The sequence below is a fragment of the Lepus europaeus genome, chromosome 23 (assembly GCF_033115175.1).
Source record: "Lepus europaeus isolate LE1 chromosome 23, mLepTim1.pri, whole genome shotgun sequence".
NCBI classification, from domain to species: Eukaryota; Metazoa; Chordata; class Mammalia; order Lagomorpha; family Leporidae; genus Lepus; species Lepus europaeus.
Window position 1 is genome coordinate 6,765,786 of NC_084849.1, and position 26,806 is coordinate 6,792,591.

The window sequence follows — 26,806 nt, forward strand, 5'->3', positions numbered from 1 at the left end:
AGCATATTCCATCTGCTAGCCCATTCTCCAAACTCCTACCATAGCCTGGTTGGGCTGGGACTGAAGCTGGAAGAGTGGGGAACTCAATCCAAGTCTCCCCATGGGTGGCAGGAAGCCAATTATTTGAGCCATCACCTGCTGCCTCCCAAGGTCTACACTAGCAGACCTGGAGTCAGGAGTCAGAATCATTTTTTGAACCCAGGAATTCCAACACGGAACATGTGTGTCTTAACTTCTGGGCAAAATGCCCAGCTGCTTTGAAGGTTACTGAGACAACGTACGTAAAATACTTACATAACATCTGACACAAAGCAAGCTCTCAACAGACTAATCATTCTTGTGATTACATTTTATATGTACTTGTTAATTAGAATATATATAATTTATAGGTATTTAACAATATAACATAACAATGAAAGTTATAAAAATAGTATCAATGTTATCAATGTAATCTATGATTTAATTCAATTAATAAATAGGAGATCAAGATGACAAAAAGAGGCCGGCGCCGTGGCTCAACAGGCTAATCCTCCGCCTTGCAGCGCCGGCACACCGGGTTCTAGTCCCGGTTGGGGCACCGATCCTGTCCCGGTTGCCCCTCTTCCAGGCCAGCTCTCTGCTGTGGCCAGGGAGTGCAGTGGAGGATGGCCCAAGTGTTTGGGCTCTGCACCCCATGGGAGACCAGGAGAAGCACCTGGCTCCTGCCATCGGAACAGCGCGGTGCGCCGGCCGCAGCGCGCTACCGCGGCGGCCATTGGAGGGTGAACCAACGGCAAAAGGAAGACCTTTCTCTCTGTCTCTCTCTCTCACTGTCCACTCTGCCTGTCAAAAAAAAAAAAAGAAAAAGAAAAAGAAAAGAAAAGAAAGAAAGATGACAAAAAGAAAATAAAACATGGGGCCAGCTCTGTGGCATAATGGATAAAGCTGCTGCCTCCAGTGCCAGTATCCCACATGGACACCAGGTTCAAGCCACGGCTGTTCCATTTACAATCCAGCTCTCTGTTATTGCCTGGGAAAGCAAAAGAAGATGGCCCACGTCCTTGGGTCCCTGCAACCCACATGGGAGACCCGGAGGAAGTTTCTGGCTCCTAGCTTTGATTGGCCCAGCTCTGGCCATTGCACCCATTTAGGGAGAGAAACAGTGAATGGAAGACTGATTCTCTCTCTCTCTGCCTCTGCCTCTGCCTCTCTGTAACTCTGCCTTTCAAATAAGTAAATCTTTTTAAAATTTTCAAAAAAGAACCTCTGCTCTACAAACATTGAATGGGGTAGCTTTGGCATCACCAATGCTCCTTTCCTGAGCCTACTTGGCAACTGCTAGCTAAAAAGGCAGGTGATGTCACTTGTCTGAACAAGCCCACCCTGGGGGGAGGAGCCTAAGAGATAGAAATGGACACTGAGCATCTTCTGAATGTGCACTGTGAAGGCCACTCCAGAGAAGCAGGAGGCCCAGCTGACATGCACAGAACATGGCTGTCCTCAGCTAGGTCTTTGATAGTGTCCTCACACAGACCCATCATCCTCCAGGGCACTGGCTCCATCCCATTCATCCAGGCAGCTCTAAAGTTTCTGAGGCCCAAACCCCATACCCCAAGATCTTGATTTAATTAGACCTGGTAGAATCTGAGCTGTCATACTTTTTAAAAGCTCGCTAGGTGACTCAAATATGTGGCTGAGAGAGAGAAGCACGGCTTCAAGACAAGGGCTCTCTCCAGCCACCAAATGACCAGGCCTCACCCCCAGGGGCTTAGATCCAGGGAGCCTAGGACAGTCGCAGAATTTGCATGTCTTACATGTCCCCAGGGGATGCCAATGCTGCTGATCTGGGAGCCACACTGAGAGCTAGGGCTCTCAGACCACAGGGGCTCACACAGGTGACACTTGTGCCAAGAACAATCAGTGCCAGACTGGTGACGTCCAGTCGAGTGTAACGATGGGTGGCAGCTGCGGTGCACGCTCTAATTCCCCAGGCCCGGATCTGTCTCTCCCACCAAGCAGTAGCTATGGTGTTCATCTGTGCTCAGTTCAGAGCCTGCCACATGGTAAGGGCTCTGAGAAATATTGAATGAATGAGTGAAAAAGAAAGAATGAAAGAAAGAAAAAAGGAAAGAGGGAAAGCAAGGAAGTGGGGAGGGAGGAAGTAGGGAAGGAAGGAGAACGGAAGAAGGGAGGGAAGAAGGCAGGCAGGTAGACAGATGGTAGGGAAGGAAGGAGGGAGGGAGGGAAGGAGAGCAGAGGGGAGGGGAGGGGAGGGGAAATGTGGGCACAGGTGAGGCCAAGGAAGAATGTCTATTAAAGCTCACAAAGCCTTAGTTAGAAAAACCACTTCCTGTCTAGTTGACATCACTCAATATACTAGTAGTTACTGAGCATTTGGGTTGTCAAGGTAGAGCGTTTGGTTAACAATTTGGTAATTATCTTTTCTTTTTTTTTTTTTTTTTGAAGATTTTTTATTTATTTATTTGACAGGCAGAGTTACAGACAGTGAAAAGGAGAGACAGAGAGAAAAGTCTTCCTTCCGTTGGTTCACCCCACAAATGGCTGCCACGGCCAGAGCTACACTGATCCGAAGCCAGGAGCCAGGTTCTTCTCCTGGTCTCCCATGCGGGTACAGGGCCCAAGCACTGGGGCCATCCTCCACTGCACTCCCGGGCCACAGCAGAGAGCTGGCCTGGAAGAGGAGCAACCGGGACAGAATCCAGCGCCCTGACCGGGACTAGAACCCGGGGTGCCGGTACTGCAGGCAGAGGATTAGCCAAGTGAGCCACAGCACCGGCCCACTTTTTTTTTTTTTTTTAAGATTTATTTTATTTATTTTAAAGACAGCATTACACAGAGAGAGGTCTTTCATCTATCTGATGGTTCACTCCCCAGATGGCCACAAAGGCCGGAGCTGCGCCAATGCGAAGCTAGGAGCCAGGAGCTTCTTTTCGGTCTCCCACGTGGGTGCAGGGGCCCAAGGACTTGGGCCATCTTCTACTGCTCTCCTGGGCCATATCAGAGAGCTGGACAGGAAGTGGAGCAGCCGGGTCTCAAACTGGCGCCCATATGGGATGCCAGAGCTTCAGGCCAGGGCGTTAACCCACTTCGCCACAGCGCTGGCCCCTGTCTGGTAATTTTCAAACTTTCAGTCACACATCTGGGCCTCCGTCAGTCCTGCTGCCCCAGGGTCTGTGACGCCAGGGAGGCTGCTCTCTGTGACTGAAGTCCCCTCACTCAGGGTATTTCACGTCTGCCTCCGTCACTGACCCTCAGAGGTCTATGGGTCTGGGGTCCCTGCTGGAGAATTAATGCTTTAAGATGAAGGTGTTTAATCTCCTCTTCAACAAAGAGGGATGTGAGGCATTTGAGCTAAGGCCATTCTGCCTTGGGGTAAAAAGGCCCCCTGGATCCACTTGGTCACAGCTCCACAGACTCCCAAGGCTCAAGGACCTGCCTTCCTGCCCTACACCTCTGCCACCCTGTGCCTGCTCCAGGGGTTCCTTCCTGCCCTGAACAGGGCAGGAAGCTGAAGAGAGGGCTGCAGGGCTGGCAGCGCCACTGTGTGGCCATGCCTGCTATGTGTGCATCACTCTGTGACTCCTAGAGTAACCCCACCTAAAGAAAAAGCTCCAGGCGTGGGGAACATCACAGCCAGGTTCTGCCCACAGGCTTGGCCATACTACCCTCTATTACAGGTGAATGGCACTGCTCCCAGGGCCCTTTATGAAGGTTCTCACTCAGCCCGGGCTTCAAGTACCCCCAGGGACTCCTTCCCACGCAGTCAAATGTTTTTAAAGGTTTTAAAGAAGCATAGGCATTGGGCCTTGCTAGGAAGATGCCAGCATCTCACACAGGAGTACCTGGGTTCCATCCTGGCCTCAGGCTCCTGACTCCAGCTTCCTGCTAATGCAGACCTTGGAGGCAGTGGGGATGGCTCACGTCATTGAGTTTCTGCCACTCACAGGGGAGACCTGAACTGTGGTCCTGGACCAGCCCTGGCTCTTGAGGAGTAAATCAGGATAGGAGCGCTGTCATTCTCTAAAAAAAAAAAAAAAAAAAAGTTTTGGGCCGGTGCTGTGGTATAGCAGGTAAAGCTACCACGTGCAGCATTGGCATCCCATATGAGTGTCTGTCTGTGCCCTGGCTGCCCCACTTCCAATCCAGCTCCCTCCTAATGCACCTGAGAAAGCAGTGGAAGATGGCCCAAGTACTTGGGTCCTTGCACTAACATGGGAGACCTGGAAGAAGCTCCTCCCTCCTGGCTTTGGATCAGCCTAGCTCTGGCCATTGCAGCCATTTGGGTAGTGAACCAGTGGATGGAAAATCTAACTTTTCCTTTCAAAAAAAAATACATTTAAATAAATAAAAGGTTTTAAAAAGACAGTCATATCTAAAGAACATGTCCAGTACCTCATCTCACACCCCAAGCCGAGGCTTTGTTAGCTACCCAAGCTCCCGATCAAACATGCACCTGGAGCACCAGATGGTTCCTGGTTCAGGTCAACAAGGACAATGCACAAAAGCATCTGGCAGGTCCTCCAATAGCAAGACACAGAGACGCTGTTCGACAGAGCGATTGAAAACAAATGTCCACGCAGAAACCTGTACACAAGTTTCTTGCTGCCTTGTTCACAGCAGCTTTGCCGTGGAACTACCCAAGTGCCCTCCAGGTCATGAATGAAGGAGTCAGCAGCTCACATCCACAGGATTCAGCCATAATAGGAGAGAAGCCCCACCACACTACCACCTGGATGAACCTGGGAAACACCGTGCTGATGGAGACACAGCAGACACAGAAGCCCACACACTGCACCCGGTATTTGCATGAAATGTCCAAATCAGGCAAATCCTTAGACACACAAAACAGACTGGGGGTGGCCGGGAGCTGATGGGGGAGGAGTAGGGAGAGACCTGGAGGGATGTGGGATTTTGTTTTAAGTGATCAAACCGTTCTGGGATCACACAGTTCTACTGTGAGCACAACTCTGTGAACAGGCGGCTCTAAACAGGTGAACCAAAAAAAAAAAAAAAAAAAAGGGTGACCAGTGGCACTTGATACACTGTAAACTTGTTAAAAAGAAAAAGAAGGGCCAGCGCTGTGGCGTAGCAGGTTAAAGCCCTGGCCTGAAGTGCCAATATCCCATATAGACGCTGGTTCTAGTCCCGGCTGCTCCACTTCTGATCCAGCTCTCTGCTATGGCCTGGGAAAGCCATAGCAGTCCTTGGGCGCCTGTACCCATGTGTTAGACCCAGAAGAAGCTCCAGGCTCTTGCATTCAGATCAGCGCAGCTCTGGCCGTTGTGGCCATCTGGGGAGTGAACCAGCAGATGGAAGACCTCTCTCTCTGTTTCTACCTCTCTCTGTAACTCTGTCTTTAAAATAAATAAAAGAAATCTTAAAAAAAAAAAAAAAAAGGAAAAAAGAAAAAAATGAAATGGAGTAGAAGCCATGGCGCAGGCAACATAACAAAGCTTCAGTTCTAAGAGTGCTAATATTTTTTGAGCTATGTTTTCCACTGTCACTGTCATCTACCCTTTTATAGTTGTAAAACCAACAAAGATTAATACATATTTGTCATGAAAAATGCAAATGATGAGATGCAAAGAAGGAAAATAAATGTTCTCATATTCCCATCCCTCAGCGATAACCAGTGTTGGATATCTTGACTTTTAGGTTTTTTTTTTTAGTTTTCTGCCCTCTTTGTGCTACATGTGAGGGTTCTTCAAAAGGCTTGCAGAAAATGGAATTAAAAGATAAATTTGTTTTGGTACAAAAACATTTTGAAATCCATGCATACAAGGAATCTTCAGAAAGTTCATTGAAAATATGCATTACGAAAAATCTATACATGGATTTCAAAATTTTTGCAACAAAATAGTGACCTTTTTTTTAAAATTATTCATTTTTATTTATTTGAAAGGCAGAGTCTGACACACACACAACACATAGAGATAGGAAAGAGAGAGTAGGTATCTCCCATCTTCTGATTCACTCCCCAAATGGCCAAGCCAGGCAGAATTCAGGAGCCTGGAACTCAAACAGGATCTCCCATATGGGCAGCAGGGCCCCAAGGACCTGAGCCATCACCTGCTGCCTCCCAGGACACACATTAGCTAGAACCTGGCATGGGGGCGGGACTGGATCCTAGGCACTCCAGGGATATGGAATGTGAGTCCCAGGCCACAGCATAACCAGCACACACCTGTCCCCATGTCCTCTCTAAATGCTCCTAACCATGCAAGACTCCTGAAGAAACCAAACACGTCAGGGTGATCCAATCACAATGCCCGGACTCTGTTTTCCTCATTGTCTTTCATTCATTCATCCACTCATTCACTCATTCAACCAGCACATGCTGACTGTCCACCATGTGGGTCCTGGGCTGGGCACATGTCTCCACCAGGATTAGCCTTAGATTTTCAGAACGAAGGTGTTGCACTGATGTTAAGTCAGGACAAAAATCCATCAGGATAACACAGCCTTCCACAAATTAAATAGAAATACAGCCATTGGGAACTGGGAAGGAACGCCATGCACTGTCTCTCAAAGAAAAAAATGTGTGTTTATAAAGATGGAAGAGGGGCCGGCGCCGTGGCTCAACAGGCTAATCCTCTGCCTAGCGGCACCGGCACACCGGGTTCTAGTCCTGGTCGGGGCGCCGGATTCTGTCCCAGTTGCCCCTCTTCCAGGCCAGCTCTCTGCTGTGGCCTGGGAGTGCAGTGCAGGATGGCCCAAGTACTTGGGCCCTGCACCCCATGGGAGACCAGGATAAGCACCTGGCTCCTGCCTTGGGATCAGTGCGGTGCGCCAGCCGCAGCACGCCGGCGGCGGCGGCCATTGGAGGGTGAACCAACGGCAAAGGAAGACCTTTCTCTCTGTCTCTCTCTCTCTCTCTCTCACTGTCCACTCTGCCTGCCAAAAAAAAAAAAAAAAAGATGGAAGAGGAAACTTTCTTACATGCAAACTCAGCTGTAGAGAGTGGCCGCTGTAGGACAGCTCCTTCTGTAACAGTATACACTCTGCAGATCTTTCGTTTAAAAAATGAAGAATTGTGAGAGCCGCCAACCCCAATCACTAGGGCTGGGGCCACGCTGCCTCTGAGTGCGGTTTTCTGTAGAAGGGAACGGCTGGAATTCTTCAGGGAGGGTTGTATTCTTGTATAATTTGGCTTCGATTTACCACACTGGCTGGCTTCAAATCCCCACGGCAGTCACACTGACGTAAGAGAAATCTAAATAATGCAGAGTCTTCGGGGGCTGGCTTGAGTCCCTGCCTCTACATCGTTTATGTACTCAAGTGTGAAAGTACTCCATTAGTCAAACCCATGCCTTTCCTGCAACTTCCTGGGGTGGGGCCACAGCGACCTCTGAAGAGGAAATGTTTCATTAACTGCAGCAAAGCCTAGGCTTAAAAGTTTCAAAGCCCTGAGAAGGTTTTTTGTTTTGTTTTGTTTTGTTTTAAATCACTGTAAATCTGACATGCAAACAGAGGATCAGAGCCTCCCTATGTGGCTTCACACAGGAAAGGGCTCATCAGCTCATAAAGTTGGCTTCCTGATGGGAGATGGGGGTGGGGGGGAGGACAGATCAGGATCACAGGGCCCTCAGAAAACGTCTCCAAAGAGCAAATGTTGTTTTAAAGTGGATTAGACACCCAGGGGTCCATGGGATTTGTAGAGACATCGACTGGGGCAGCAAAACTCCCTTCTGGGGCCCAGGGGAAGATGGCTACAGCAGCAGTGAACACAGCCTCGCCTTTGTTTATTTTAGTTTTTGTGTTTTTAAATACTTGCCAATGCCACTCTGTTACAGATTAATATCATTTCCTCCATACCTTTTTTTTTTTTTTTTTTTTTGACAGGCAGAGTGGACAGTGAGAGAGAGACAGAGAGAAAGGTCTTCCTTTTGCCGTTGGTTCACCCTCCAATGGCCGCCGCGGTAGGTGCGCTGCGGCCAGCGCACTGCGCTGATCCGATGGCAAGAGCCAGGTGCTTCTCCTGGTCTCCCATGGGGTGCAGGGCCCAAGGACTTGGGCCATCCTCCACTGCCTTCCCTGGCCACAGCAGAGAGCTGGCCTGGAAGAGGGGCAACCGGGACAGGACCTGTCCTCCATACCTTTTATGCATCATCAAGTATTTTGTTTTTATTTGAGAAGGAGACAGAGAAAGACAGAGAGAGCGATCTCGTATGCTGATTCACCTCCTACATACCTGCAGCAGCCGGAGCTGGGCCAGGATGGAGCCAAGAGCTGAGAACTCGTGGGTGGCAGGAACCCAACTACCTGAACCACCACCTACTGCCTCGGGGAGTCTGCCTTTGCAAGAAGCTAGAATTGGGAGTGGGAGCCAGGACTGGAACCCAGGCACCCCCCTGTGGGATGCAGGTGCTCTACCTGGTGGCATAACCACTGGACCAGATGCCCACCCCAAGACTTTGGTTGTTAAGCTTTCTCATGTGTTGCCAGTGACAGGATACATGAGGAGGGCCATCCGCACTCCCACACTGGCTGGGCAGAGACCAGTCATCTGTGCCCACCTCCTTCCTGAGCGTGCTCCATGGCAAGGAGTGAACACCCGGGTTCTCTCAAGGGCACTGCTGGGCCATGAGAGGATGCGGTCACAGAAGCCTTGAATTTCAAATAAAGAATCCTGAACGGGAAGACCACCTTCAAAGTGGTATCTTTGGCATAATTGTATAAATTATCTTTACTAGATCAAGAAAATGTGAAAGGTTTACAAAAGGTTCTGTGAACAAAGCAAGATGAGGTCAGAAGAAGTGTTAGTAAAATGGCAGTCTTACCTGCGGCACCATCTATGCCCTGGATGCCATCTTGGGCTCCGCCCCCCGCCTGATGGCCACCTTGCACAGTAAGCTTCGGTCCTAAGCCCCACGGCCCAACCACAGGTGTCAGCTCTGCTGCTCCTACTCCCCTGCCCCCCGCAAACGTGTAACAGGACCCGCTTCCAGCACACATCCTCTCTCACTCTCTCACCCTCTCCTCTCTGCCTGTCGGGCTCCCCTCACCCGACAATAAACCTTTTCCTGAACTCCAGTGTTTGGTGTGTTTTGTGGCGGCCTTACATTGTTGCTGTGACTAGAATCCAGGCTGTGCCATCAACCTTGCTCTCCCCCTGGGGATCTAAGCTGTGCTGGGATTCTAGATTTCTGCCAGCCACAAAACACACCTCGGACCTCCTTCCACACCACTGAACACTCTGTGATTTCCATCCACACATTGGCCTAGCAAGAACACTTGTGTGAAGCCTTTTATAACCAGGCATCCAGAGATGAGGATGCTAGCTAATGGTTTCCAAGCTCTAATGGAAGCCTTGTCAGCATCAGCACCATGCCACACAGAGCCTCAGTCCATACAACTCCAAGACATGGGTACAAGCATTATCCTCATTTAAAAATACATATTTAGGGGCTGGAACTGTGGCAGCAGCATCCCATGTGAACATTGCTTCAAATCCCTGCTACTCCACCTCTAATCCAGCTCCCTGATAATGCACCTGGGAAAACAGCAGAAGATGGCCCACGTCCTTGGGCCCCTGCAGCCATGTGGGAGACCCAGAAGAAGCTCCTAGCTCCTGGCTTCAGATTGGCCCATATCCAGCCATGTGGCCATTTGGGGAGTGAATCAGCAGATGGAAGATCTGTGTGTGTGCGTGTGTGTGTGTGTGTTAATAGGTAAGTTGTGTAAGGCAGCATCTCTATGCAGAAATGAGGCCACGAGGTTAGAGACAGGCCCACCCTCCCCGGGGTGCCTGAGCTTTGGACTCACTCCTGCCTCGGAGGCTGAGCTTGGCTGGAGGTAGGTGAGGAACCAGGCCAAGATCAAGGGCAACACAAAGGACAGCAAGGCCCAGAGAGAAGGATCCTTTCTGGTGACAGTCTGAGAGCCTGGTCAGCTCATGCTGCCTCTGGACTTATATACATGAGCCAAGCGTGCTGTGGACAAAGAGGGTCCTGGCTAAGAAACTTAGTTAGTGGGTCTGGTCCCATCTCCTCAAATATGCATGGCCCTAGTTAGCACCCCTCAGTGCCAGGTTCTAAGGCAGGGGCTCACAACAACTCTGGGGGAGGTGAACTCCCAGGCCCTGTGCTCAGATTCAGAACAGTGAGCTCTGGGACAGGGTGCAGGGACCAGGAATCAGAGGATGTGCTCCAGGCGAGTCTGATGCAGCCCGTCTGGACACCAGCTCTCTACGCACCATGCTGGGGAAGGCACGAGTGCAGCTCCAAGGAGCCCTCTCTGTGGGCAGCACCCATCGCCTGGGCAGCCGCTTGTGCTCTGACCATGTACTTCCACAAAACCCACAGCTGGTGGAAGACCTTTCGGGGAGCTGGAAATAAGTGTTTTTCAGGTCCTCATTCGTGACTCAGCATGGTCTGCGGGTACTAACAACACACCCCTCCAGATGCCACCTCCTGGTCACACATGGAGCACAGGAAAGAGGTGACTGTGGGCAGGCCACCAGCCCAGGGGAGGTGACTGGGACCACAGCTCAGCCCCTCAGTCTTCCCCGTCACCCAAGGCGAGCATCAAGTCTTAGCTGGGTGTTGGGTGTTGAGTGTGCCTGAGCGTGGGCATGCAGAACGCCACATTTCTGGGACGCAGCTTGGCAACAGGACCCTAAAGTTCGTATCTCCGACCCAGGGAAACAATTAGAGAAGTATTCCAAACCACACTCAGAGACGCCCAGCCCAGCTGCAGCTGTGACAGCTAACACTCGAGACAACGTGTGTTGTCACCCCCATCAGCTGGGGGATGGCTTCAGCAAGTGTGCAGCCTGAAAAAGCACACTGTGTTAAGGATGTCTCAGAACACAGCTACCGAGACTGCTGATGTACGTGCCCATGCATACATACACGCGTATATCCACAGAAATACACACACGCGGCCAGTGCTGTGGTGTAGCGGGTAAAGCCACTGCCTGCAGTGCCAGCATCCCATATGGGCACTGGTTTGAGTCCTGGTTGCTCCACTTTCAATCCAGCTCTCTGCGAATGGCCTGGGAAAGCAAGATGGCCCAAGTCCTTGGGCCCCTGAACCCACATGGGAGACCCAGAAGAAACTTGGCTCCTGGTTTTGGATTAGCCCAGCTCCAGTTGTTGTGGCTGTTTGGAGAGTGAACCAGCAGATGGAAGACCTCTCTCTCTCTCTTTCTGCCTCTGCCTCTCTGCAGTTCTGCCTTTCAAATAAATATAAACAAACCTTTAAAATATATATATATATACACACACAAAAATATATATATACACACACTACATAATACTGATACATATATATATACACACACACACACCATATGATGTCAATTCTTTGTTTAAAAATAGAGATACGGGCTGGCGCCGTGGCTTAACAGGCTAATCCTCCGCCTTGCAGCGCCGGCACACCGGGTTCTAGTCCCGGTTGGGGCGCTGGATTCTGTCCCGGTTGCCCCTCTTCCAGGCCAGCTCTCTGCTATGGCCCAGGAAGGCAGTGGAGGATGGCCCAAGCCCTTGGGTCCTGCACCCACATGGGAGACCAGGAGAAGCACCTGGCTCCTGGCTTCAGATCAGCGAGATGCGCCGGCCGCAGCGGCCATTGGAGGGTGAACCAACGGCAAAAAAAAAAGGAAGACCTTTCTCTCTGTCTCTCTCTCTCACTATCCACTCTGCCTGTAAAAAAAAAAAAAAAAAAAAAAAATAGAGATACGGTGGAGTGGTAGGAGTCTGGCCTAGCAAAGATGCCACTTGGGATACCTGTATCCCACATCAGAGTGCCTGGGTTCCAGTTCTGTTCTCCATTCCAACTTCCTGCAACGCACATCCTAGGAGGCAGCAGATGATGGCTTAAGTAGTTAGGCCCCTGCCATCCACATGGAAGTCCTGGACCGAGGTCCCCAACTCCTAGCTTTGGCCTGGCCCAGCTCTGGCTGTTGTTAGCATTGAGGGAGTGAAATGCTGGAGAGAAGATCTCTGTCTCTGTCTGTCTGTCTCTCTCCATCTCTCTGCCTCCCAAATAAACAATTAAATGAAAACATAAATATATCCACATCTGTATATAAAATATACCAAAATAGTAACTGATTACCTCTGAGTAATTTCTATTTTACTCATTATTATACTATTTTTTAAAGATTTATTTATTTATTTATTTGAAAGAGTTACAGAAAAGGAGAGGCACAGAGGTCGTCCATCTGCTGGCTCACTTCCCAAATGGTGGCAATGGCCAGGGCTGGGCCAGGCCAAATCAGGTGCCAGGAGCTTCACCAACGTCTCCTACCTGGGGGCAGGGGCTCAAGGACTTTGGTCATCTTCCACTGTTTAGCAGCTGGGACTCAAACAGATACCAATATGGGATGCCAGCATTGCAGGTGGTGGCTTTACCTGTTATACCACAGCGCCTGCCCCTACTGTTTTATTTTCTAAAACAGGAAAGGTTATAAAATTAAAATATATCCTTTAAAGTTTTCAGGGCATTTGAATGACGTGGAAGATGCTTACGATATAACAGTAGGTGAAAACAGAGAATAGAAATACATATTTAACAAGGTACCAACTTATCTCCTAGAACTATGTGAGAAAGGAAGGGAAACATTAACTGCAAAGTCTGGGTGCAGAATTACAAGTAATTATTTTCTTCATTCTGCTGTGTAGTTTCAACACTGGAAATGTACTGCATTTCAAATCAGAAAGAAAACCCGGTAACTTGCATTTCACTTATTTTTACAGATTTGTATTCATTTACAGATAAGAGACAAATCCCACCCCCAGCCACTAGTTCCCTTCCTAGATGCCTGCAGCCGCCAGGCGAGAGCCAGGCCAAAGCTGGGCCTCCCAGTGCGGGGCACCTGTGGTCCCCCGGGACGAGTATAAGGAGGGAGCTGGACCGGAAGTGGAGCTGGGACTTGAAGGAACCCGGTCCTCTCGCTGACGCGGGCCGCAGGCGTGCCGCCCCTCCAACGCCTGCTCATCCACCGCTGCCCAGGCCTGCGGGCGGCGGGGGCCGGAGTGCGGCCCGGCCCGGTGAGGAGGACCCGCCTACCCAGCGGCTGACGGCACCTGTGCACGACAACGGCCGCCACACTGGCCGGGCTCTGCCTTCTGGAACATTCCGAGGCCGGGCCTTGCCTAGCGGGGACCGGCCAGGACCTGCCCGGCAGCGCAGCTCCCTGGACGTGCCCAGCACCTGCCCTACGACCCGCTGACACGCGGCTTGGCCCGCCCCAGCGCCCAGGTGCCCACCTTCTCTTCCGACGGGTAGAAGCCGATGGCTCGCATGACGAACGGCAGCTCCGACAGGCAGATGTGCTCGGACACCTGCCGGCCCTCCATCGTGTCGATGCCCTGGCTGCGGAGCTGCGAGTAGTAGAAGTAGTCCTCGAGCTCCTGAGGGGACGGCGCGCGTCAGCCCCGGGGCATGCCGGGAGGGCGCGTCGGCGGCCCCAGGGCATGCCGGGAGGGCGCGCCGGTGGCCCCGGGGCATGCCGGGAGGGCGCGTCGGCGGCCCCGGGGCATGCCGGGAGGGCGCGCGCATGCGGGGTCCGCCATGGGGGCGTCCGAGGGCTGGCCGCGCGGCCCCTTACCGTGTAGAACTTGCCATCCCTGCCGCCGGGCACCAGGCCGTAGAACGGGGTCAAGTCCTCACCCCCGAGGGAGACCGCTGCATCCAGGGCACTGGAGCGAAACGGAGACCCGGGCGTCAGGAAGCCCCTTCCGGCCGGGCCGAGGAGGAGGCGGCCTCTCCACAGTGGAGCAGTGGAACGGGGCGGCCCAGGGCCTAAGCCAGGGCGCTCCTCTCTCGCTGACCGCGGACAGGTGGCTGGCAGTTTGCCAGCAACCCCTGGGGACCACGGCCCTCCCGAGGGAGGGAGGCGACCGCCGGCCCCCAGGCTGCCGCTTTGCCGGAAGTGTACCTGTCAGAGGTGCGCAGGTGGGGCCTGCCCCTCCGCTCTCCAACACGGGCTCAGGCCGTGTAAACGTGGCAACAAAACCTGCACTTGTACGAGACTGACTTGGTCTCATTCCACAGCTGAAAAACTCTGAAATCGCCGGCACCCACCGACGCGGCCCCTGCTGGTGTTCAAGTTTCGGCGCAGTCCACAGCAGGGAAGGGGCTGAGCGTCCAAGGGCTGCCCAAGTTGAGCTCCTATCCTTGCAACAACAGACAGAGGTCACTGGAGGCACCACAGGGTCGCGCCATTTGCTGACTGCCCACTCTCTACCTGGCTGTCTCATACTTCCGGGGAAGGCCGCTGCACCGTGACCGGCACACAGCAGGTGCCCAGGACACGCTCCCTGAGCAGGCAGAGGCGTAGTAATGGGGCTCACCACCCTCGAGACAGCTCTGGCCCCAGTGACGGCACAGTCCCATCCCACGGATGGAGGAAGGAGACTTGCCGAGGTCACCGGGCAAGGAGGTGGTGGGGCAGGATTTGAATCCAGGTCTCTCTGTTCTTGTCTGAGCAAGGCGGCAGCAGGAGAGCAGGAGGCAGGGAGGCTGGGCGGCCAGAAGTAATGGGGCTTTAAAACATGCCAGACGAGGAGAGAAGGAGACGCGGTAGCCGCCGAGGGGGAGGCAGGAGGTGCGAGGAGCCAGTGGGGGGTGGGGGGGGGGTGCTCGGGCAGACGATCCCAGGCAGCGATGGCGCGGCCCAGGAGAGAGCAGAGCGGGAGGGGACCGACCATCCAAGAAGGTGCCACCTGCGAATCCAGTAGGGGCTTTGCTGCCTTGTTTAGGGTTTTTCCTTTCCTTCCCGTGAGTGAGACACTGAGCAGATTAAATCACTAGAAGCAGCCATGAAGTGCTAATTAGTTTATAATGATCCTTTGTCCCCACAACAGATTAAATTGAAATTCTCGGAAGCCTGGACTCTGGCCAGGCACAGGAAAGCTTTGGAAAGCGAGTGCCGGGCTTTTTTTTTTTTTTTTTTTAATCTCAACCATTTCCAGAGGACAAAAATGGAAAACGGAACATTCTATTCTGCTACAGGCCCCGCCTGTTCCCAGGTCCTGGGCGACAGACTGGGTTGAGGACATGATCAGGCAGAGCTCACCTCCACCTTCTGAATCCCCAGGTCCCCCAAACCTGCCCGCTCAGCTGATGGCAGAGGTCAAAGTCAAAACAGGATGCCTGGCTCACACTCAGGTGAGAGGGAGAAGCCTGAGTCTCGGCCATACGGAGAAGGATGTGCGTGCACCTGGTCAGGTTAACACCTGCTGTTCCCTGGCCCCTAAACGCCACACTGCTGGGGTGCCCACCTGAGACAGGGGCGCAGCACGGCCCTGGACGTAGTCAGGAATGGAACCGGCTGCTTGGGTGGACTGCCCTGAGGCAGCTCCCTGAATCAGGCAGGTGGGGGGTCACCTTAAGGCCTACCCCGCTTTTAGTGAGCAAGAGCTGAGCTTGAGATGAAGGCCTGTGTGAGGAAGAATAGACTTGCTGGGCGCTCAGCTCCAGGCGAGGTGCTTTAACCAGCCAGATCCTGATGAGAGTCCTGCCAAAGGCCCCGGTACATCCCCCGTTTTCACAAAGAATCTGAAGTTCGAAGACGCTAAGAAACCTGGCCGAGGTCCCCCAGTTGGGCGCGAGACGGCTCTAAACTCAAACCCCCGTCTCTGCCGCCTCAGTGTCCCTGTACGCTCCCACGTCCAGTGCTGGACCTCTGCAGCCCCACCTGGGGCAGGTACCTCAGCTCCGGGGGGCAGAGCGGGACGAGCTGCCCTGCCCACTGCTCCCTGACCACGCCTGGGTCTGTCCCGCTGCTGTGGCCGTGCTGAAGGCGGAGTGAGAGGGATTTGGGGGAGCAAGGGTGAAGCCAGGTGGAGTCGGGGGGCTGAAGTGCACACTCAGTGCTGTGGGCCCCGTGGGACAGAAGGGGGGCCTTGCGTCTGCTCACTGATTTGAACGGAGGACACAAGGAACAGCTTGGACATGTCACAGGACAGCGCCTGGCAGACTGGGGGGCCGCCATGCGGTGAGAGAAGAAGGCCTGCGCCCAAGCCCTTCCTTACACGGCCAGGCTGCCCAGCACGTACCTCAGGTTGATTTTCCACTGCACAACCGAGCGATCGTGGCCTCCTGCTGTGAAGGCGTAAGAGCCATCACAGGAAAGGGCCATGCCGGCCACCCCGTTTGGGTGGCAAACAATGGCCCACGTCTTGTGTGGGTTGCCGTCCACTGGCAGGATCTGCAGCCCAACCTAGAAAGAGACACGCGGCGCTCACTCAGATGTAGGGGACAGAGCCCCAAGCCAGGCCCGACAGGTGCGCATGTCACCTCCTGACCCACGTGCTGGAAGGACTTGTGTGTCCACAGCCAGGACAGGGTGTGGGGGCTGCATCTAACCTAGCTGGGCATCCACTGAGGGGACCTGAGGCCCCTGCCTGGCTTCAGCAGGAACACAGCAGGGAAGGTTTCCTGCGGGGTCTGCTCGTCAGATGTCTAGGGTTGTCCAGACTAATTCTCACATCCTACGATTTACTCTTCAATACAGATTGTCTGTTGAATACACAGCTAAGTGTAACCAACCTTCCACGCAAATGCACCAGGGAAAGAGTCCCCTTGTGGACCATGTCCGCCGTGGGGGACTGCTCGGCGCGCCCGGTTGTGGCATTCTTGCTTGCCCTGGTGGTTTCAGCCTCACCGTGGCCTGGATGGAGTTGGCAGGCTGTGGCCGTGGCGCCAGGCCCCCTGGAGTCTTACCACCCTGGAGACTGAATGTGGCTGGCAGCACACACAACAGAGAAGAGCGAGGGCTCTACCTTGTCCTTGTTGATGAACACCAAGTAGCGCTTCTGCAGCTCCTTAGCAGTTCTTGCCGGCAGGACCTGGGTCTGCTCGATAGGTGAACCGAAAGTCGGCCCAAGAAGCGTCTTTCTGCAGGAGGAGAAAAGATTCCCTTTTTCTTTTTCTTTGACAGGTAGAATTATAGACAGTGAGAGAGAGAGACAGAAAGGTCTTCCTCCCGTTGGTTCACCCCCCCAAATGGCCACTACGGCCGGTGCTGCACTGATCTTCCTGGTCTCCCATGCGGGTGCAGGGGCCCAAGCACCTGGGCCATCCTCCACTGCCTTCCCAGGCCACAGCAGAGAGCTGGACTGGAAGAGGGGCAGCCAAGACTGGAACCCAGTGCCCATATGGGATGCCGGCGCCGCAGGCGGAGGATTAACCAAGTGAGCCACGGCGCTGGCCCCAAGGAAAATATTCTTGAATTGAATGGTGGCAATGACTGTACAACTTTAGGAATACAGTGAGAAGTCCTTGGGTGATAATCTATTAAAAAAAAAAAAGATTTATTTGAAAGGCAGAGAGAGAGAGAAAGACAGATGGGATTTCCGTCCACTGGTTTGCTGCCCAAAGAGCTTCTTCCTAGTCTCCCACAAGGGTAGCAGGGGACCAAGCACTTGGGCCATCCTCTGCTGTTTCCCCAGCTACGTTCGTTAGTGGCTGGATGCAGTGGCTTAACCCTCTCTGCCGCAGTGCCAGCCCCAGTGGATTCTTTAGGAGGGTGAGTTTTAGGGCCCATGTTGTGGTACGGTGGGTTAAGCTGTTCCCTGTGATACAGGCATTCCATGTGGGTGCCGGTTTGTATCCCACCCGCTCTACTTCTAATCCAGCTCCCTGTTGATGGCCTGGGAAAAGCAGAGACAGCCCAAGTATTTGGGCCCCCACCACCCATGTGGGAGACCTGGAAGAAGTTCCTGGCTCCTGGCTCCTGGCTCCGGCCTGGCCCAGCCCTGGCTGTTGCAGCCATTTGGGGAGTGAACCAGCAGATGAAAGATCTCTGTTTTTCCCCCTCACTAACTCTGCTTTTCAAATATAATTTTTAAAATACATAAAAATATTTTTTAAATTACATTTAAAAATTTTTATTTTTTATTTTTTGACAGGCAGAGTGGACAGTGAGAGAGAGACAGAGAGAAAGGTCTTCCTTTTTGCCGTTGGTTCACCCTCCAATGGCTGCCACAGCAGCGCGCTGCAGCAGGCGCACCGCGCTGATCCCAAGGCAGGAGCCAGGTGCTTCTCCTGGTCTCCCATGGGGTGCAGGGCCCAAGCACTTGGGCCATCCTCCACTGCACTCCCGGGCCACAGCAGAGAGCTGGCCTGGAAGAGGGGCAACCGGGACAGAATCCAGCGCCCCGACCGGGACTAGAACCCAGTGTGCCGGCACTGCAAGGCGGAGGATTAGCCTGTTGAGCCACGGCGCCGGTCTTAAAAATTACATTTTTAAAAGAGGTGAGTTTTATAAGTATGTGAAGTATATCCCAATTTAAATTATATATAAGAAAAAAGGTTAAGTTATTCAACTTCTCTGTGCCTCCAGCTTCTTTTCTGCAGGACAAAGGTAATAACAGTGTCCACCGCAGTGGACAGCAAGGCCATCAGGCAGCAGGGGCAGCTGCTGGCGCCCAGCTCTTTAACCGTTACCCACTCCTATTAAACATATCTAGCAATTTCGTGAAACCAATATCTTTTCCTTCTGAATGGAAAGGCACTGCACATTCATCGTGAAAATTTCTGAACAAATTCAGATACAAATAAAGTAGAAAATCCACCTGTAAATCTACGTTGTTACCATGACTCCAAGATAATCATGGGTAACAGCTTGCTCTATGTGGCTGCAGAATTTCTTCTGCAATTTTGAATGAAAATAGAATTAAGGGTTGGCGCTTCACCATGGCGAGCCATCTACAGCGTAGGCATCCCAGATGGACAATGGTTCAAGTTCTGGCTGCTCCAGTTCCGATCCAAATCCCTGCCAATGTGCCTGGGAAAGCAGTGAAAGATGGTCTAAGTGCTCAGGCCCCAGCACCCATGTGGGAGACTCACATGGAAGGCTCCTGGCTCCTGGCTTCTGATTGGCCCAGCTCCAGCTGTCACTACTGGTTGGGCAGTGAACCAGCAGATGGAAGATCTCTGTCTCTCCCTCTCTCTTTCTCTGTAACTCTGCCTTTCAAATAAATAAATCCTTAAGAGATACACACACACATAAAGAAGGAAAACAGAATTAGACGGTTCCAGCTCATCTGGCAATGGGCTCTGCCTCTGGCTGTATCTTGGAGCTATTTCCTTGCTAAGACACAGGCTCTCATTCCTTCTTTCTTGTCCAGCTCAGCTTCGTGTTGTAGTACGCTGGGAAACCAGCACTTAACGCATCCCCTATTAATGGACATTTGGATTGATTCCATTTTTTAACATATTTTCAAACAAGAGCTCCTTTTACTTATGTCTTGGCACAACTGCGTGAGTGCGTTTGTGGGCTAGGTTCCTAGAAGTCAGAAGATAGGCTAAGATTTAATGGAGGGTGACAAATTGCTTTCCCAAAAGGTTACACTGATTTACACCCCCACAGCGCGGGCGAGAGTGCCCGTTTCCTCATACCGCTGCCAGTACCTGGCACCATCAGTCACTTTTATCTCCGCTGATCGGATTTATGAAAAGTGGTATCTGGCTGTCATTTGCATCTTTGACAGACTAGTGAGCATCTGCTCACAGGTGCACTGGCCTGTTCCTGTGAGCTGCCTTTCCTCATTCTTTCAAATGTTTAAAAAATGCATTTCTACTTGGAATTTAAAATTCTGCACAAGGCAACTCCTCCCCCATTAAGCTGTGGGTCCAGGGCTTCGTTATTTCTACAACTCACAAGGTTCTTTTTGCACATTCCAGACACAGGTGGCCTAACTACACTGCGCTGTCCTCCCCAAGGCGCTGGGTTTATGGTCTATGAGTTCTACCTGGTAAATTAGTGTTTTCCAAGATGCCTCGGTGTTGATTGCAGATGGCCGTTCCTTAGACACTCACGCCTACCTGTGTGGCTCAGATCCCTCCTGCCCTTCTGTCTGCTGAGTACCGCACGGGAACTTCAGGTCTGACACGCCTGCTCCGCAGACACCACTTCTTGGTATTTCTTGGATATGCTTTGCCCAAGCCTTCTCTCTCTCTCTCTCTCTCTCTCTCTCTCTCTCTCTCTGTCACTCTGCCTTTCAAATAAATGAATCTTTTTAAAATATATATATATTTATTTATTTATTTATTTAAAAGAGTTACAGAGAGAGCTAGAGACAGAGAGAGAGGTCTTTCATCTGCTGGTTTACTCTCCAGATGGCCACAATGGCTGGAGCTGTGCCAATCTGAAGCCAGGAGCCAAGAGCTTCTTCCAGGTCTCCCATGTGGGTGCAGGGACCCAAGGACTTGGGCCATCTTCCACTGCTTTCCTAGGCCATAGTAGAGAGCTGGATCAGAAGAGGAGCAGCCAGGTCTCAAACCAGCACCCTTATGCCACTGTAGGTGACAACTTTATCCACTACGCCAGAGCCCAGCCCCACAAATAAATAAATCTTTAAAAACCAAAAATCCTCCACCTGCGGTGCTGGCACACTGGGTTCTAGTCCCGGTAGAGGCGCCGGATTCTGTCCCGGTTGCCCCTCTTCCAGGCCAGCTCTCTGCTGTGGCCCAGGAGTGAGTGGAGGAGTGGAGGATGGCTCAAGTCTTTGGGTCCTGCAACCCATGGGAGACCAGGAGAAGCACCTGGCTCCTGCCTTCGGATCAGCACGATGCACCGGCTGCAGCGTGCTGGCCATGGCGGCCATTGGAGGGTGAACCAACGGCAAAAAGGAAGACCTTTCTCTCTGTCTCTCTCTCTCACTATCCACTCTGCCTGTAAAAAAAAAAAAAAAAAAAAAAAAAAAAAAAAAAACTCATATGTCTGTTAAAGATAACATATAAAGTTTCTAACATCCTCATAAACTCTTCTTACACATTCTTTCAAGTGTTTTAATAATTCAAAAAACATTGTTCTGGGGGCGGTTTTGTGGTGTAGCAGGTAAAGCAACTGCCTGTGACACTGGCATCCCATATGGGTGCCAGTTCATGTCCTGGCTGCTCCACTTCCAATCCAGCTTCCTGCTAATGTGCCTGGGGAAAGCAGCAGAAGATGCAGAAGTGTTTGAGCCCCTGCACCAACACTGGAGACCGGAAGAAGCTCCTGGCTCTTAGCTTTGGCTTGGCCAGCTCTGGCCATTAGGTCATCTGGGGAGTGAACCAATGGATAGAAGATATTCTCTCTCTCTCTCTCTCTCTCTCTCTCTCTCTCTCTCTGGGTGTGTGTGTGTGTGTGTGTAACTCTAATAAAAAAATAAAATAAATCTTAAAAAAAAAGAAAAACACTGTGCTGATTTCCCTTCCTACATATGGCCTGGCATTTCTCGGTCTTTCTTCCCTGTGCCTTCTGAATAAAAACAATTTAAAGAAAACAGCATAAGACTCTGGGTGGTCCTGACCTGTTGAGGCCCTGTCTTATCTGAGATAACCTTCAATGTGATCTTTCTAAAGCTGGGGCCGCTGCTGCCTCCAGTTCACAACTTCCTTCTTCCAGGCAGGCAGGCGGGACCTTGCAGCAGGCTCATCTCATCTCTGCCACTCCATCTCCTCTCCAGCCATAGCCAGGAGACGGCAAACCACAGGCAGCAGAAGCCCTATCCTCCCACCCCCCAGCCCAGTACACACACACACACACACCGGGGATGACCAGGTAGGACCTCAAAGCCCGGGCTGAATGAGGCCCAGAGAGCAGTCAGAGCTCGGTTCAGGGCTCAAGTGCCGCCCTGCCCCTACCCCAGGCCTCCCCATTCCCGTCAGTGGGATGCTGCTGAGCAGCGTGTTGAGGGTGACATGGCCCGGAGCTGGCGCCCAGTGCTCCCTCCTGTCGCGGGAGCACACTGGATGCAGGTGAGCACACTGGAGGCCTCCCCTAGCACAGGGACACCCTGCAAGGGGACAGAGGCCGTCCCAGGACATTGAGCACTGGCACCGGATCCTCTGGAGTCTTTTCCTGCCTCACAGCTTAAAAATTTATTCATTAAAAAAAAAAAGATTTAATTAATTAATTAATATGAAAGGCAGAGTCGTGGGGTTGGGGGGAGAGATTTTTCCATCCACTGGTTCATCCCCTTAATGGCCACAACAGATGGGGCTGAGCCAGGCTGAAGCCAGGACCCAGGAGCTTCATCCGGGTTTCCCACATGGCTGCAGGGGCCCAAGGACTTGGAGCATCACCTGCTGCCTCCCTGGGTGAACCTTAGCAAGAAGCTGGAATCAGAAACAGAGCCAGGACTTGAACCCAGACGCTCCAATATGGGATGTCTTTTCTTTTTTTTTCTTTTTTTGACAGGCAGAGTGGATAGTGAGAGAGAGAGACAGAGAGAAAGGTCTTCCTTTTCCATTGGTTCACCCCCCAAATGGCTGCCATGGCCAGTGCGCTGCGCCAATCCGAAGCCAGGAGCCAGGTGCTTCCTCCTGGTCTCCCATGGGGTGCAGGGCCCAACCACTTGGGCCATCCTCCACTGCCTTCCTGGGCCACAGCAGAGAGCTAGAATGGAAAAGGAGCAACCAGGACAGAATCCAGCACCCCAACCGGGACTAGAACCCAGGGTGCCGGCGCCGCAGGCGGAGGATTAGCCTAGTGAGCCACGGCACCGGCCATGGGACATCTTAACTGCTGCACCCAGCACCTGCCCTGAGCTCCACCCTCAAGAAAGAGCCTCCTGCGTGTGTCCCTAGATGATGGCAGGCATGCCAGCCACATCATCCAGGCTCCTGATTTGTCTCAAATTTCTCTTTCCCTTGTCTTCCTCATTCCCTTAAAGGTCAGTTCCATTCTTGTGGCTGCTTGGGCCCTGGCTGTGAGTGAACAAAGTCACTCTTCCTCTGTCAGCAAATCCCGTGAGCTCTGCCAGGATTTGATCCCCTCCCCTGTTGGCCCTGGGCAAAGCCACCTTCCTCTCTCCCAACAGCCCCACGGGCCTCGCACCATCCGTGCCCCAGCACCTGGTCTCCTACCAGAAGCCACACAAATCACAGCGCATCACTCTGCTGCTCAAAGCCCTCCAGTGGCTCATGCGGGGCCCAGAACAGCTGTAGTCCTTTCCATGTCACCTTCGGGTGCTGCGCCCGCCTCTCGCACCCTCTGCCCCTGCTCACTGCACCCCAGCCAGGCCGGCCTTGTGGGCATTCCCCAAACCCCCACCAGTCTGCTGCACTTCTGTCTGGAGGTTTTTCGTTTTTCCCTCCGCCGTCAAGGCTGGCTCCCTCCCCTGCTCAAGTCTGCTCAGATGAGGTCACGCCTTGCAAATCTCAGGACTGCGCGTCTCTCCACCCTGCCTTTTCAAACCATCTTCTGCAGCATTGGGTACCACGCACCTGCTGCCTGGCTACCTGTGTTTTCCACAGCATCAGCCCTCGTCCACTGAAGCCTACGCCCCTCGACGATGAAACCCTTCTGTTTCCATCCCTGTCTCCAGCCCCTGGAGCAGAGTACCTGGCTCACGGGGTCGCTGAACAAACGGATGCTCAGGTGGCCTAAAGGCTAAGCGCTGGTCGTCCAGTGAGCATGTTTTTCTTTGTGGGAGAAAACGGAAGACTGTAGGGCATCTGCAGCTTCTCCAGGGCCCCAGGGTCTGTACGCAGCCCCCACCACTTCCTGGCCACTGAGAACGACTCACTTTAGCCTGTGCCTCAGTTTCTCCTCTGCAACGCAAGGACGACGAAACAGTGGCCACACGGCTCACGGGCCCGGGCTGGGAGGCCCACGGCTCGCCGGCGGGAGGCTCCCAGTGCTCACCTGCACATTTTGGTGGTGGAGTTGAAGAGCTTCACTTTGTAGCCGCTGTTGCAGACCAGCAGGAAGAGCTCCTTGGTGAGGGGCGGGTACCAGACCATGCAGGTGGGGCGGCTGCCCTGATCAGTGCGCTGGATGTCCAGCACCTCCAGGTGGTCTTTGCAGCTCTTGCGAAGATTGTACTCGATCTGCAGGGCCCAGACAGACACGCCTGAGGACTCCGCCGGGCATAACGCTCGCCCGGGAGCCTCGGGCTCAGGGGTGACATTGGCCAGCAGTACTCCAGAGCCTGAGTACCCCCGGAGGGGACAGCAGGAGTGAGGGCCCTGCAAGTGCTGTCACGGTGTGCGCCTGACAGATGAGCAAACGGAAGGGCCAGGCGGCTCCTGCAAGGTCACACGAGCTGCCCCGTGGAGGGTTCAAAACTGTCAAAACTCCAACTCAGGGCACGGACCCTCAGTTATGTCCCTTCCTGTGTCGCTTTCCCTATTTTATGACCTCTTTGAGAAAGGGAACTGATCCGTGTTTTCACCTCAGCCCCCGTGGCCACACAGCAGCACTGGGCAGAGCAGGGTGAGTACAGGAAATAGAGGAAAGGGGGCGGGAGGAAACACTATGGCCGACTGGGAGCCTTCCTGTTTGGTCCTGTGACTGTGCGCTCACCACCGTCCTACCTTCCCCTCTGTGTCACATTTAGGTGCCAGCATAGCCCCAACCAAGATAGCATTAGCGCCGGCCACGCAAAGAAGGCTGAGCGTTCAGAGCCTGAGGCACTATGGCCTCCCAGAACCTCCCCACGTGGGACAGGAGCCCCTCCCTGTGTGCATCACAGCCCCGTCGGGGCAGGAGGCCGACTTGGAAAGGTCATGGCACTGCCATGCCCCCAACAAAGGCACACAGGGTCGGCCTGTTCTGTGCAGGACGCCAGAGACGGGAGGAGGAGGCACCGTGGTGGTGTCTGCTAAGTGACACCATGCAGCTCACCAAGAGCCTGTCTCTCCCGAGGCTCAGTAGTCTGGGGTCATTGCTGTCCAGGTGGACCCCAAACAGGAGACTTTGGATGCTTTTGCGATGAGAACGGAGCCTTGCTAAATACTCCCAGACCCTCTGTCCGTTTTTGACCACGACCATGAACACGGCCACAGTGAAGTTCACATCCTGAACAGAAGCAGAGGGACACAAGTTACTCCTTGTTACACGTGGTAACTTCAGTATCGTCATTATGCTTTCCATCCTAATTCTGCTTATCCCAAAAAACTTAGTCTATCAGAGCAGGTGACAGAACGCCCATTTTACAGATGAGAAAATCAAGGTACTCACAAAGGTGGTGGGGGAGAAAGAATGTATCTAATGCTATGGCCTTACTCTTCTCCAAGTCCATAGCTCATTCTCTGTGGACAAGGGAGAGCCTGACACTTGTTCTCTTTGTCTTCGCTTCTCTTGATTCAGCCACACAATGATTTTTTTTTTTTTTTTTTGACAGGCAGAGTGGACAGTGAGACAGAGAGACAGAGAGAAAGGTCTTCCTTTGCCTTTGGTTCACCGTTCACCCTCCAATGGCTGCCACGGCAGCGCGCTGCGGCTGGCGCACCGCGCTAATCCCAAGGCAGGAGCCAGGTGCTTATCCCGGTCTCCCATGGGGTGCAGGGCCCAAGCACTTGGGCCATCCTCCACTGCACTCCCGGGCCATAGCAGAGAGCTGGCCTGGAAGAGGGGCAACCGGGACAGAATCCGGCGCCCCGACCAGGACTAGAACCCGGTGTGCCGGCGCCGCAAGGCGGAGGATTAGCCTGTTGAGCCACGGCGCCGGCCACACACAATGATTTTTTTAAAATGCATGAAACCAGGGGGTGGGGGGTGGGGTTGGTCCTTTAGCCTAGCAGTGTAGACACCCTCATTCCACACCACAGTGCCTGGGTCCAACTCCCAGCTCCAGCTCTGGACTCCAGCCCCAGACCTTTCGAGGCAGCAGGCGCCGGCTGGCTCAAGTACTTGGGTCCCTGCCACGCGCGTGGGAGACCTGGATGGAGCACCCAACTCCCAGCCTCGGTCCTGGCTCAGTCCCAGCCGTTGTGGGCTTTTGGGGAGTGACCCAGCAGATGGGCGCTTTCTTTGTCTACATCTCTCACCCAGAGAAATTTTAAAAGGGGAAGCAGTGTGAAAGTGTGACGCAGGTCAGAGTGGGGAGACCAGCGAGAAGGCACTTTGGGAAGTGGAGCTGTGTGCCAGGACCCACACCATGGGGAGAGCGGTTGCCATGGAGATGTGGCTCCTCCCCCATCCTCTCCACCCACCCCCACCCCCCACCCCAAGAGAGACAGACCCAGAAAAAGGTGCGAGGGTGGAGCCAGCATCAGGGAAGGAGCAGAATCCAGCGTCGTCTCGTCCAGAATCAGAGGGGATCATGAACAAAGGGACAGAGAGCTGGGGCTCCCAGAACCTCCCCGCCAGGGGCGCTGCCAGGGCAGAGTCCCCCCAAACACACAGCTTCACTGAGATGAGTCACACCAGGCCACTCCCCGCTCTGAGGGGACGGCCGATGCTTCTCAGGACACCGGAGTTGTGCCTCGATCCTCCCAACCTCAGAGCCTTTGCATCACCCCAAAAACAGCCTCCCCCTCTTCCCTCAGCCCCTCTCTGCTCTGGCTGGAGACAAGGCTGCTACGACCCTGGACAGCAGTCGGGGAAAGCACTCACGGCCGTTGCCATGTACTGAGAGTCGTGGGAGAAGCTGATGTGAGTCACGTTGCTTCTGGAGTATTTGAAAGGCTTCCGGCTTTCGTTTTCTAAGGACATGGCATCGAGAATGTAAACTGTCCCCTCTGTGAAGCCAGCTCCAAGGAGGGCTCCTGAAACGACAAGCCAGGGAACAGGATGGGAAAGGTCCCCTCCCCCCGCCCCCGCCAAGGCAGGCACCTGAGGTTAGACACCCATGTTAGTCAAGGTTAGAGCCCCAGGTCCCGGACATCCACCCCCAGCTCCAGCTCCTGCAGTGCGGGCTCAGGAGGCAGCCGTGGCGGCTGGGCCCCCGTCTCCCCTGCGGAGGACGCGGCTGGGGCCCCGTCTCCCCTGCGGAGGACGCGGCTGGGCCCCCGTCTCCCCTGCGGAGGACGCGGCTGGGGCCCCGTCTCCCCTGCGGAGGACGCGGCTGGGGCCCCGTCTCCCCTGCGGAGGACGCGGCTGGGCCCCGTCTCCCCTGCGGAGGACGCGGCTGGGGCC

The 26,806-nt window shown here is 53.4% G+C and overlaps 1 protein-coding gene across 2 annotated transcripts in view; it reads right to left on the minus strand.

Moving 5' to 3' along the window:
• Positions 1–26,806, minus strand: part of CFAP251 (cilia and flagella associated protein 251) — a 72,112-nt gene that overhangs the window by 13,224 nt on the left and 32,082 nt on the right. For both annotated transcript variants that reach the window (XM_062182515.1, XM_062182516.1), the window contains 7 exons: positions 26,285–26,436; positions 24,572–24,745; positions 23,591–23,775; positions 16,734–16,848; positions 16,008–16,171; positions 13,556–13,646; positions 13,215–13,358 (listed from right to left, as the gene is read on the minus strand). In XM_062182515.1, the coding sequence (XP_062038499.1) occupies positions 13,215–13,358; positions 13,556–13,646; positions 16,008–16,171; positions 16,734–16,848; positions 23,591–23,775; positions 24,572–24,745; positions 26,285–26,436 (1,025 nt within the window). The remainder of the gene's footprint in view (positions 1–13,214; positions 13,359–13,555; positions 13,647–16,007; positions 16,172–16,733; positions 16,849–23,590; positions 23,776–24,571; positions 24,746–26,284; positions 26,437–26,806) is intronic.